Source organism: Eucalyptus grandis, chromosome 6 (assembly GCF_016545825.1).
Source record: "Eucalyptus grandis isolate ANBG69807.140 chromosome 6, ASM1654582v1, whole genome shotgun sequence".
In the NCBI taxonomy this organism is placed as follows: domain Eukaryota; kingdom Viridiplantae; phylum Streptophyta; class Magnoliopsida; order Myrtales; family Myrtaceae; genus Eucalyptus; species Eucalyptus grandis.
Genome location: NC_052617.1, coordinates 22,018,978 through 22,033,127, shown reverse-complemented (window position 1 = coordinate 22,033,127; position 14,150 = coordinate 22,018,978). Strand labels below are relative to the sequence as shown.

The 14,150-nt window shown below is 39.9% G+C and overlaps 1 protein-coding gene across 1 annotated transcript; it reads left to right on the top strand.

Annotated features, from left to right (window-relative positions):
• Positions 1 to 11,657: 11,657 nt before the first annotated feature.
• LOC104451692 lies at positions 11,658 to 12,482 on the top strand. Its single transcript, XM_010066293.2, has one exon. The coding sequence runs from the start codon at positions 11,658 to 11,660 to the stop codon at positions 12,480 to 12,482; it is 825 nt and encodes a 274-aa protein (XP_010064595.2).
• Positions 12,483 to 14,150: the final 1,668 nt, after the last annotated feature.

The window sequence follows — 14,150 nt, the reverse complement described above, 5'->3', positions numbered from 1 at the left end:
AGTTGTTATTCCGCTGAAATAAACCTACGAAATATTGTAGTTTCTCTAGGGCATTATTTTGCTTGTTTAAATATTTGCATTAGAAAACCCATTGCACGAAGCTAACCCCCAGGCCAAAATATCGAGGGAATCGATCCGGGCATACCCAAAGGCTAGAGAGCTAAAGGCCCTCATATCATGAATCGAAGTCCCATGTATGTCATGATTTTCCAAAATATTTCAAAAGAAATTTACAGTCGTTTTCTCTAAGGAAAAAGGTTATGAAAAATTCCTAAGTATGTCATTTGCAAATTTAAGGAAAAGTCCCATGTATGTCATAAATATATTAATCGTGACACATTTACTCATAACTTCTCTTTTTTTGTGATATCCAAAATTTCAAACTTATACTGACTTGACACATTCACCCTCTATGAAGATTTTATCAATTAACATTGTTAAAAATCTTGTGTGGCTGCTTATATGGATGACAAAAGACAAACGATGCTGAAATGACAAAATATGCCAAATTGTATGTTTTTCCTCTCTTTTTTTTTGTCATTTTTTTCCCACCTCCTTGTTCTTCTTTCTTTTCCCATGAATGCGTGTGCCCTTTTATTCTGAAAAAAACGTTCTATGATCTTCTTTGAAAAAACGGAAGGATTTTATACCGATCAAATTCGAATTTCGATGTTCCTAACTTTGTTGAGCTTTAATGATCTTTTTAGATTGAGGAGCATCGAGTTCGACCCAAGACATGGATAAGGATTTTACTCCAGTCAATATGCATGCGAACCTGGTGAAGAGTTTGCTTGATTCATTTTCTTCCCAAGGGGGCTTCCTGGACTAGATTCGAATTTGCTTGGTCTCATGGGGTTTTGTCTCCCATAGGATGGCGATAAGGGGAACAAGTCTCGAGTTTCCGCCTCAGATTTAGGGGTCGGCTGAGGATTCCTTCAAAGATGCAGTCAAGTATAGCTGAAGAGAAATCAACGTTGGAACGGTGACGATGAGGCCGGTGGCGGGGCACGCGCCGGCCAGGTGCAGACCAAAGAAGAAGACAAAGGACAAACGAAAAATAGAAAAAGAAAAGAACAGACAAACACACAATGAGTTGGCATATTTTTGCCACATGAGCACGGTGTCAGCACAAATGCTTTTTGTTGTCCTTATAGGCAGCCACGTAGGATTTTTAACAATAGTCATTGATGGAATCTTAACGGAAAGTAATCGTGTTACTAGGTATAAATTTTGAGTTAGTATATGACTCTTCATAGAAGATAAATATCTGCTATGCATATTTACAAAACCATACTAAAACTCATTTAATTCAAATCTACAATATAATACACACATGCACGAGATCAAAAATGAATTTTATCTTTTTAACAAAGCTTCATACGTATCAGACATAACAACTATCAACAGTTTCCTCCATTGATCAATCTCATCAATTCACATACCAAAGGTCTATTCCATTGATTAATTCCATCAATTCACCTATCGAGGGTATATTTTATTGATCAATCTCATACCACACATCAATGGTATCCAATTGATCCATCTCATTAGATCACACTTAATGGTATTTTCCATTGACTAATCTATTGCTAAATATCAAACTAATGTCACAACACTACACCTAATGATAAGGTGACCAATATTTTTCTTTAGCAAGGTCTTCACATATTATCGGCTGGTGGCTTAGTCTAGCAGGACATCCTAAAACTAGTATGCATATCAAGAAACTTCTAACTGGGTTCATAGTGATAAAGAGCATCAACCCATCATAATCCAATACCAACAATTTAATCTAAAATTGATCATAATCACCAAAATATATATTCTTTCACATTTCAATTCTTTCCATGAAACCAATCTTGAATCAGTATCATAAATCGTTTTCACAATACCAAACATATATCCTTTCATAAATAGAATACCTTTCAAGAATTGGATTCACAAATCAGTAGATATACCATTCTTGCAATCCCTTTCATAAAGCATTTCTCAAACCATTTAATAACAATATACTCAGAAATCGTCCCAAAAATGCTTTCCTTGTCATTTCAAGTAATAAAAAAGGTAATAAATGTCCAATCCAAATTTTCATGTATTAGATATCCAACAAACACCACATTTTCCTTTTAATAAAATCATACTTTACACATAATTTGCTAATCCTTCTCATTTCAAAATATGAGTTTAGGAATTTAAAGAAGAGATAACACCACTCACGTGAGAATTCCCAGGACTAAAAAAAATAACCATATGAGCTGATAATCTCATAATCATATTAATTAAATAAGAATAGATGTCAAAACCAATTGAAACACTACTTTAACTAACGATTTAACAAACCACGCTGTTTCAGAGTCAAAACATTCACTAAGGGTTGACAAGAGACCTTAAGAATGGTCAGCCGTGGAAAAAAAAATCACCAACGTGAAGAATTACCACTCGCATGACCATTTGGCATTAGCCACCCACGCAACAAACTTTCTCGCGTCATAACTATTTTCATTGAACTCCATTTTAAATAAGCTTGTAGTCAAAAGAAAGCCCTTCTAAAACCTTAGCTTGGCCAACTCAAAATCTAGTTCATAATTGATGAAATTTGGCCTGAAAGCTCTGGTCAAGTACCGTTTAGCATGTGCACAAAACTTTGAAAATTTATTTCAGGCAAATCGTCAATTGGAATTGAGTTCTGTTAAATCGTACAACTCCACAACACCCTAAATTATCAATGCCCTATAATTTCTCAACTTAACAATTTTAAATTGGTTTTTCATATTCAATTTCACATAATTTCCAATTTTATGCCCTAATTAAGAAAACTACCCTCATTAGAAGAACAAATGGCTTAAATCCTTTTCCGGTGTTACACATCTATGTAAATCTAATTTGGCGGGGCCTCCGTGGCATGTACCCCTTCCTTTTTCCTTTTCCTTTATTCTTCTTTCCCTTTCTTTCTTTTCTTTTCTTCTTCGTTCTCTTTCTTTCCTATTCTTCCGTGCGCTTCTTTTTTCCATTTTTAAGGGGTAAGAACAACAAAAGTGTCGTAACTTTCATACAGCATTAACTTGTGTGCCATAACTTTTTTTTTTGCTTACTTGAGTGCTACAAATTTGAAAAACCAATCACTTGAGTGTTATCGACGATTTGCCTTGCCGAAAAGTCTAACTTAACAACGGATGTTCTATGTAATTTTGTCTATACTGACATGGACAATTTTTTAATATTTTAAATTAGTTATTATTATTTTTAATTTTAAAAATTTTCCTTTATTTTCCCTTTTATAGGACCGACGACCTAAAAAGTGAAAAAAAGAAAAACAAAAAGATTCAAACAATTCGAAAAATTCACGTAGAATGATTTGTCAAAATTGGCACTCAAATGATCAATTTTACTCAATGTGGCACTTAATTGAGCGAAAAGAAAGTTATGGCACTCTCACTATTCTTCTCTTCATAATTTAACTTAGCTAAGTACTTTTTCTTCTTTTCTTTTTCTTTTTAACTAGTCAAACTCCTTTTTTTTCCTTTTATCTTTTCACCTGGCCAATATCACAGTAAATGTGTCAAAAAACATGGTTTAGAGTTTTTGTGGCTCTTCATTTCCCTAAAACTATTTTCAACTTTGGGAGAAGAATAGCGCAAGTGCCATACCTTTTGTATAATGCTCACTTGAGGGTTATAATTTTTTTTTAAGCTTACTTAAATGCCACATCAGAATATCAATCATTTGAGTGCATTTTTGACAAATCATCATCCGTGGATTTTTTAATTAATTTCCCATCTAACGTGGGCTTTTTAATGTATAATTATTTATAATTATTTTTTGATTTTATTTATTTATTTAGGGCTAGCAAGGGTCACCAGCAATCCTTGCCGATTGTGAAGCCATCGCCCAATCTAAAAGATTTTCAAATATTAAAAAAATATTAAAAATTGCTACATTAGTGTTGGCAAAGCCACGTAGGATAACCGGCATCCATATAAGATTTTTTGGTGAGCTAAATCGCCAATGGTACTCAAGTGTCAATTTTTCAAATTTGTGGTACTCAAATGATCGAAAAAAGTTATGATAGTCGAGTAAGCGGCGCACGAAAGTTATGTCATTCACGCCGCTCTTACCCCCTTCAACTTTCAAGACCTAACAATAATAAAAAATATGAATTAAAAAAGTTAAGGCACTCAAGTGAGTGACTTGTGCTGTTCTTACTCCCTTCAACTTTCAAGACCTAACAATAATAAAAAAGAATATTGTATGTGGCTGAGAGGAAGAAAATACCCCAATCTAAGTAGACCTAATAATAAAACGGCTCCATCAATTTTAAAAGATGATATGGATTAAGCTTGAAAGTTAATCATAATCAAACCATTAACTTTTCATTCATGTAATTTTTGAAAGCAGCCTCTCTCATTACTGCGTTTATACGTAAACGAATGGGGATGGGATGATAATGTTCCTTGTTGCCAGCTAGACATGATCCGCAACTCAATGCGCCAATGTTGCCAACACTGGACTTCTACGTGAAGTTCAATATTAGTGTTAGGCTGTCAAGAATCCTTCGCAAATTTTCAATGTTTAATATGATCTTGAAGCCCTTCTTAAAATTGTCCAAAAAAAAAAAAAAAAAAAAGCCCTTCTTAAAAGCAGACTAATGAGTTGGACTGACAGATGACGGGGACAAACCACTCGTGCACATTAGTTAGTGTCACATAATAGCTAGTTATATAAATAGCAATTAACTACTTTTCCCTCTAGGTCTCCTACTATAAACATAAGGATATAAGTGGAAAATTCTTTGCCATGTTTTGTATTACCTTTTGAATATTTTGTGCTTCGTTTACATTTGTTTTACTTTCACTGTTCATCAGGAACTCTAAGAAATGCATCCTCAGCGTTGGGACGTGACTTCAAGCACAAGTATACATCTCTTATTGGACAGACGGTCTAGAATCTAAAGGATGAAAGATGCGTTTGATTCAGTTTTCCCAAGAGATTTTCAGACTCTAAAGTTCTTTGGGAAAATGCCTGTTCAAGAGGCTTTCAATCAAATGCTGACCTTAGAAACTGAAAGCCCGATGTTGATAGCAACTACCTTTGGGCTTCAACATTAGGCTTTCAGCATTTGATCAAATGCTGAAATTATTATAATTTTTTTTCAAAACTATTATCATAAATTTTTTAGTTTTTCGATTTTGCCTCTCGTTATTCTAAAACTACCATAGCCTTCACTAGAGTTAGCAAATAGTTTAATATTTTTTAATAAAAAAGAAAAATAAAATCCAAAAACCCTTTATAAGAAAAGATTTGCCAAACACTTTTTGCGCCAAAATAGCTTTACAAAGAATTTTTTATCAAACGCAATTTGCATTTCCCCAAAGCTCTTTACGCCAAAGATATTCGTATTTTTCCAAGGCCCATTTCCAAAGCTGAACCAAACACAGCAGAAGTAGTTGTTCAGGAGGTATTGACATTTAATTTTTAGCCGATGCATTAATAAAGGTAAGAAAATTGGGATTTGGGTTTTTGATCCTAATATGGCCCATTTCTTGAATAAAAAAAAATGTCGTTTTTCATTTCTTTCTTTTGGCTGAATATTTATAGATACTTTCCCATTCATTTCTATCAAAAACTCAAAAGATTATATGGTTGACTTTTAGGTTGACATTTTATTCGACTCTTTGACTAAAAGTCAACCTCAAGTTAAAAATTGATTTTTTGCATAAAAAGATCTCTTTTATCCTTAATATCACTTTGGACACATTGGTTTTTTAAAAAAAAAAAATTAAAGATTTGATTATAAAATTAGCCATTTTTGAAAAAGTCAACTAAATGATTGATTTTGATCAAATTTTTGATAAAAAATTGGAAAATATAAAAATTCACAAGTCACTTTATTTTTAGCTTCAATTTGACTTTAGCATAAATTTTTTTTCCAAAAATCAATTAAGAATCTCATTTTTCAAATTTCACAGTTGTAGGCTCAAAATCGACAAAAAAATGAAATTACTTTTGTTTTGTTAATCTATTAGCTTAGTTCCTTTTATGACACTTGCTCTAAAGGTTATTATCCATTCACTCATTCAGCTAATTTTGGGATTCGGAATGTAGGTGGACAAATTGCCATTTTAGCCCTAATAAGGAGTTCAAATCGATTCTTTATGATTTACATAATGACACTCCTATTCAACTCACTTTCTTGAGTTAGGTTTAAATCTGGGGTCACTTTTGGCAAATTAATTCGAGAACTCACCAATTTGACTGATATAATTTACTTGAACTTAAGAAATCCAAACTAATGAGCTCCAATTAGTGCAATTCAAATCGACCCATTGTCACGCCTCGAACCTCGAGCGCGGGCACATTTCTCGGTGGTCAACTAAAATGCGACGTTTCCAGGACGTGTTGCTGACTCAATCGATTTATGCACATGCGGAAGCGAATTAAACAATCTTCAGACAACAAACAAACATGTGATAAAAAAGCAGGACAACCAATTAACACAAAATATATTTTATTAACAAATTGGGTTTATATACACAAGAGTCTTAACCAAAAAGAGCTACTGAGCCTCCTAAGCTTCGAGCTCTCCAGTTATGGGTTTCGGGTCCTCTGCGACATCATCAGGGGTGTCGATATCCATAGGATGCCCTATTTCCCACTGCCCGGTCCCAACGGGAGGCCCATCAAAACCCTGTAAGGGACCCTCTCAACCCCGTTAGGAAAGTTAATGAACCACGCTTTGAAGCGATGAGGTACCTAGTGAGGTAGGCCATCATCGACTCAGACTGTGGACTCATCAGGGGTGTCGATATCCATAGGATGCCTTATTTCCCACTGCTCGGTCCCAACGGGAGGCCCATCAAAACCCTGTAAGGGACCCTCTCAACCCCCGTTAGGAAAGTTAATGAACCACACTTTGAAGCGATGAGGTACCTAGTGAGGTAGGCCATCATCGACTCAGACTGTGGACTCAACTAACTCTCGAGTCAGGTTGGTCCCGGGAATAGGGAAATAGGAGTGTTGAAAGTCCATTTGCTGCGGAACCCCATAATGTAGGTGATGTACCTCCATCTAAGGACCTAAAAATTTTAAATCACGACGGAGTGAGACAAAGTCTCAGCGAGTCTACACCCTAAACCCTGATTAGGAAGAAAATTCACTTAGAGGTAGCCTAAACACATATCATATAAGACTTATCTCACCTCAGCGCCTCTCTGCACATTAATATATTTCATATAACATATGCATATTGCAAACATATTTAATAATTGGAACACTAGACATCAATCATCAGATAATCACAGGGGTCCCGATTATGAGGCCAAATCGTTATGACATGTTCCATTCTATGTCACACAATTTTGTCCCATAATTAAGTGTGGCTATTTCACTCATTCAAGCGTTCCAGTTAATTATGACCCAACGGCCACGGCCAACTAAACAATCGGCGATCATCCGGCATAACTGGGCGTCGTCTTGCTTTGTTGGGCATGGCAATGTTTACATCTAGACGGCATTCCCGAAGGAGTATCAGCCCAGCCTCCACTGCGATTGGCATCCGTTGACATGGGGCATTCCCGAAGGAGCATTGTCCGGCGTAAACACATTGTGATGGATTCCAATAGCGATCACACGCACATCCAATTTCAGCTAAGGACATCGTGCTTTGCACTCAAATGTCTCAATTTCAAATAACGTACTTGGCCCATTTTTCTTCATATTAAAAACACCCGATAAAATAATTGTGCGTGGACACACAGTCAAATCGATCCACAAAGCGTGATACTCTCCAATTTAAAAACTCCACAATTTGATATAGTACTTAAAATATTTTTGGCGTCAAAAACCGACACCCGGTATTTTACTAATTAAATACCAAAATTCCATATTTTTGAAATAATAATTCAAAAATCATTACCAAGCATCCATTTGCATAAATTAGCAATCAATTGCACAAACCAACACTACCACGATGGTTAGCACGAAATTCTGACAACCAGCTATCCCGATATAATTTATGCTAATTAATAAATATTAAATAAATTACAAAATATTTAAATTAAAACACTTAATTAAATCTACCTAAGCTAATCTAACCACATAATTGAACTAATTAAATTAATCTAACCAATCTAGCTACATATAAACCTACTAAACTAACTAATTAAATTAACTAACCACCTAATTGCTCACTAACCTAATTACATAATCTAATTAACTAACTAAGCTAATCAAATCACCCTAATCTCACTTAAGACTAACTAATCCACTAATCCCTAATTAGCCTACTAAACTACCCTTAAGTGCAATTAGGGTGCATTTGGAAAGACTTTTGGAAAAATCATTGAGAAAATGTAAAGGCCTTTGAGTTAAGGGTGTTTTTCAAAATGCAAAGTGTGTTTGGTAAATTTATTTGTGAAAGTCCATTTGTGAAGTATCTTTGTGCAAAATAGTGTTTGGGTAAATTGAATTTACAAAAGATTTTTATTATTAAAAAAAAAAAAAAAAAGGAAAGTTGGCCGGCCAAGGCTTCGCCGGTTATCGCCGGCCATGGGCTTCATCGGTCACCGCCGCAAAGGGTAGGCGATCCGGTGAGGAGGAGGCGGCATGGCGAGGGTCGTGGCGACCCTCGCCATGCTTTGTCGCGCGACCCATTGCGCCACGGAGGTCGCCGGCGACCTAGGTGACCTTCGTGACCCATATTTGGTTGCGGTGAGGTCGTGGGTCGCCGAAGGTCGTGGCAACAACCTCACCGCGACCCAAGCGACCTCCGTGACCTAGATCTGGGTCACGGCGACGTCGTGGGTCGCCGAAGGTCGGCGACAGACCTCACCATGACCTAGGCGACCTTCGTGATCCAGATCCGGGTCATGACAACGTTGTGGGTGGCCTGGGTCGCTGCTACCTCCGGACGACCTCCGCGACCCCAGCATTTGGGTGCAACGAGGTCGTGGGTCGTTGAGGTCGCGGCGGCGACCTCGCCGTGACTTAGGCAACCGACGCGACCTAGATCTCGGGTCGCGTGACCGGCTGGCGACGGTCGTGGGGTGCCGTGACCACGCCGGCCTCTCTCCAACTTGTCGCCGACCCATCACCACCTCGCTGGCTAAGTCACCACATCGCTGGCTGAGTTGCCACCTCACCGGCCGACATTTAAGAATCGACGAAGAGGAAGATGAACAAAGTGCATCGGGCTTTTTGAAAATCTTTAGAAAGCCCAAGGCAGCCTAGGACCCGCCTTGGGCTTTCAACCTTTGGAAGGCTAGCATTTTTCAAGGCATGTTTAAAAATGTTCCCAAACACCCAATATTTGGCAAATGGGCTTTGGACACCCAAAGGTACTCGGCAAAGCTGGTGCCAAATGCACCCTTAACCCCCTAATTAGAGTTTAGGGTGTTAACTCACCGGTTTAGCATGGAAATTGGTTCACGGTGACGGCGACCAAAACTCAGGCCTACGACGACACCCAGGGAGGTCTGGAATGGGATGAAAAAGCCCATGAGGCTCATGGGTCTAGCTGGGAGGACCAGTTTTGCTTGGTTCTGGTTCGGGGGGCTAAGGTGGTTGGTTGGGGCAATGTCGAGCTGGAACGGAGCTAGTGGAGTCGGGTGGTGCTGGCGGGGCTAGCGACTGGCCTGGATGCGGCTGGCACAAGTAGCAGTGGGTTGAGGTGGTTGGTGAAGGAGCTGGTCGACGGGGCTGGCAGCTCAAGCGGACGACGAGACGGCGTGAACGGGCGCAAGGACGGGCTGGAGTTGGGACTGGTGCGGGCAGTGCAGCAGCTGGCTTAGGCGATGTCGGCTGGTTCAGGTGGCTTGCAGCAAGGAAAAATGGAAGAAGAAAACTGAGGAAGAAGAAGAAGGCTTGGATGCCATCGTGCTCTCCCTCAGATCAAGCAAAGACATCAGTAATCAAGTAGGCGATCCGTCAAATTGATTGGAGGAACTAGAGGCGAGCTTTCAAGAAATTGAGGATGAGTTGGAATGCATTTTCAGACGCCCGGTGAAATTGAGGGTTTCCCTTCTCGACATTGTTAACCACTAGAAAACCATCGTCTCTAGGGATGCCAATTTGACAACAGCATCTATAGTACAATTTTTGTAACATGTACAGTACGGCATTGCACCATTTGAGATCCACAATCAATATATAAATCAACACTTTCAGATTAAAGATCTAACCCAAAAATCTCTCCCAGAACTCCCATAATGATTCTGTTTCTTGACATGAGTATTCGGCTTGATCGTGCTGATCTGAATTATCTATGTGACTCAGGAAAAAGGAAATGAACTACTGTCGTCATCTGTGGAGTCTGGATGGAAATAGAAATCTGATTGACTCGCTAGCATCTACGAGCTATAGCATGACAGACTGATGTGGCAGAGCCCTCCTTTCCTCTGGAGCTTAAATGTGTATTCTCGAGTGGAATTAGATTCTTCGTTCTAAGCTTTTGCAATTTAAATCTTATTTTTAGATGCGAAACTTACAATCCATAACAATGAAATGGAAACAGCAACAAATATTAGAATTTTCTTATTTTATATTTGGCTTTGGATCGGTTTTAAGCAGGTCACATGCTTCAGAAGATACTTTCATTGAAGCCTAGTATGCGTCTATCTTGTTCTCAGCCATGCCCGTGCTGCTGGTCCTGCTTTCGAGTCTGCAGCATTCTAGACCAAGTCACAGAAAATTGCTGGATTAGGCAATATATGCATTTTGGCTTGTTTTATGTTAATGTCCAGGAAATATTAGTGTTGAACCCATTCTTAGTTTGTCGATGGTCATCGGATTATATTTGATTTCTAGGATGATTGAGGTCCAGTAACTTGCGGTCCTCAAAGCCAAAGGAATGCACATCAACAATTGAGAACCCCAGCTTCTTACTGATAGTCCTTCTTGGAGTAACCTAAACAAGTCCTTATTATCACTCGTGAAAAGATGCCAACAATTGGTCAGCCTCACGAATAGAGATGATGATAAGAGACTACTACTAGTTTGTTAGAAGCTGCAACGCTGTAAAGATTCCGTTTGTCCTCAAGCTCTATTATCACATGAATTGTTACCATCCATGTGCTGAACTTCAATTTTAAAGTATGAATGATCTTTCATTGCCATCATCCTGTCTGAGATCCTGGAAGCGAGCTGCACGTATGTGTGATTATTGAAATCATATAAAATTTCATTTTTTTTTGGAGACCGAGAACCCTAAGGAGACACTGACGGGAGGTTTTTGGATGAACTCTAACATGTGCAATGCATAGATTTCACGATGTAAATATTCCACCTGTCTCCTAGCTCTACCATCAGAGGAATATTTTTCGAGCCCACAGCTCAAGTTCAGCATTTAATGATGCAAAATTGCATGGTCGCCCTCTGTTTGAGAATCCTCAAGACATGCTACACGCGTGTACAAGTTTTTATAAACCTTTAGATCGCTATTATTCAGTCTCGTTTCGTATAGATTGGAAAACCAGCGGAGGCATTGTCGGGAGGCTGTTGGAAGATCCATGACATGACAGGTAATGCGAGGCCGCAAAAATAGGATTGTGGAGTGCTTCTTGCTCGGTATAAATATACATGGGTGTGGGTGGCCTGCCTTGAACAACTCTCTCTCATAGAAAAAATTACATCCAGAGAAGTTAACAAGCCTACTTCTCTCAAAGATGGCCTCATCTATTGAGACCTCAAAAATTAGCGGCCATTTCCGATCAATCAGCTTGCCTTCTAGGAGCCACCCTCTCACGACAACCGCAGAGGAGTATTTGTCTAGGCTCAGGTCATCAGAAGTGGCGTCCTCGTCCTCATCGGCATCCCAAAGTTTGGGAGAACTCAAGAGCTTGTATGACTGCATCGATGACTTGCTTCGGTTGCCTCTCACTCCACAGGTTCTTTCCCACCTGAGAAGTCCCGCTGAAGAGTCGTTGGATGTTTCTCTCACGCTGTTAGATGTTTGCGGGAATGTGAGGGAAGCTTTCTCACAGATGAAGGAATGTGTCCAGGGGCTTAAGTCTTCTTTGCGAAGAAGGAAAAGAGGAAATTCCAACTTCGCCGTTGATGTAGAAGCATCTATCAACTCTAGAAAAAAGTTAAACAAAGTAATCAGCAAGTACTTGAGAAATTTAAAGAAGGAAGGCTCTAAGAAGGTCTCTCACAATGAAGCTACCCTCAGCTTACTAACTGAAGCTGGAGAGATCAGCGTTTCCGTATTCGGGTCCCTCTTAGGTTTCCTTGCTCTGACAGGCTGGTCTCGAGTGTCGAAACTGCTGGAACCTAAACGCGTATCATGTGACGGTGGAAAAGAAACCAATGACGTGCAAGGCTTGGATGCCATCGTGCTCTCCCTCAGCTCGAGCAATGACGTGTCAAAGCTATTGGAGGAACTAGAGGCAAGCTCTCAAGAAATTGAGGATGAGTTGGAATGCATTTTCAGCCGCCTGGTGAAATTGAGGGTTTCCTTCTCAACATTGTTAACCACTAGAAATCCATAGTCTCTAGGGATGCCACTTTGACAGCCGCATCTATAGTACGATTTTTGTAACATGTACAGCACGGCATTGTGTCATTCGAGATCAACAATCAATATATCAATCAAAACCTCCAGATTAATGATCTATCCCATGTCTCTATCCCGGTACTCCTATAATGATTCTGTTTCTATACATGAGTTTTCGGCTTGATTGCGTTGATCTGAATTATATACGTGACTCAGGAAAAAGAAAATGAATTACTATCGTCATCTGTGGAGTTTAGAGGATAACAAAAATCTGATTGCCTCGCTACCATGTACGAGCTATAGCACGACAGACAGATGTGGTAGAACTTTCTTTTACTCTGGAGCTTAAACGTGCATTCAGAGTGGAATTAGATTCTTCCTTCCTAGCTTTTGCAATCTAAATGTTATATGTAGAGGCGAGACTTACAATCCATCACAGCGAAATGGAAACAGCAACAAAAATTAGACTTTTTGCTTTTTTAAATATTTGGCATCGGATCTATTTTCAAGCAGGTCAGTGCTTTGGAAAATGCTTTAATGGAAGCATAGTATGCAAAATATGGGTTTTGATTGAGTCAAAAGTGTGAGGACCCGGGCCTCCCACTGTGTAATATTGTCTGCTTTGAGCCTTTAGCCCTCACGGCTTTAAAACGCATTATACAAGTTAGAGAACCCAAGTCTTATAAACTAGCTCAGGACTCTCCCCCTAAGTGATGTGGGACAGGAGATGCGCCCCCTCCCTACGCAGGTTTGGGGAATGAGGCGCGGACACACCGCCATCCCTCTTCCCTGCACACCGCCGCCTGGGCCATCACACTCTCGCCCCCTTGAGAGCATAGTGCCCTTGCTGTGGCCCCACACGCAGTCGAGAGTCGGTATCGACTTACAATCCATAACAACGAAATGGAAACGACAACAAAAACTAGACTTTTTGCTTTTTAAATATTTGGCACCAGATCTATCTTCAAGCAGGTCGGTGCTTTGAAAAATGCTTTAATGGAAGCTTAATATGTAAAATATGGGTTTTGATCTAGTCAAAAGTGTAAGCACCCGAGCCTCCCACTGTGTAATATTATCCGCTTTGGGCCTTCAGCTCTCACGTCTTTAAAACGCGTTACGTAGGTTAGAGAGGTCTTTAAAATGCATTACGCAGGTTAGAGAACCCAAGTCTTATAAACTAGCCTAGGACTCTCCCCTAAGCGAGATGTGGGATAGGAGACGCGCCCCCTCCTTGTGCACGTCTGGGGATCGAGGTGCAAACGCACCGCCATCCCTCTTCCCTGTGCACCGCCGCTTGGGCTGTCACACTCTCCTCCCCTGGGACTGTGCATGTCTGGGGATCGAGGCGCGGATGCACCGCCATCCCTCTTCCTTGTGCACTGCCGCTTGGGCCGTCACACTCTCCCCCCCGTGAGAGCACAACGCCCTCGTTGTGGCCCCACACGCAGTCGGGAGTTGGCTCTGAGATCATTTTTAAGGACTCGGGCCTCCCATTGTGTAATATTGTCCCCTTTGGACCTTCGGCCCTCATGGCTTTAAAACACGTTACATAAGTTAGAGAACTCAAGCCTTATAAACTAGCCTATGACTCCTCCTCTAAGCGATGTGGGACAGGAGATGCACCTCCTCCCTGTGCACGTCCGGGGACCAAGGTGCGAATGCA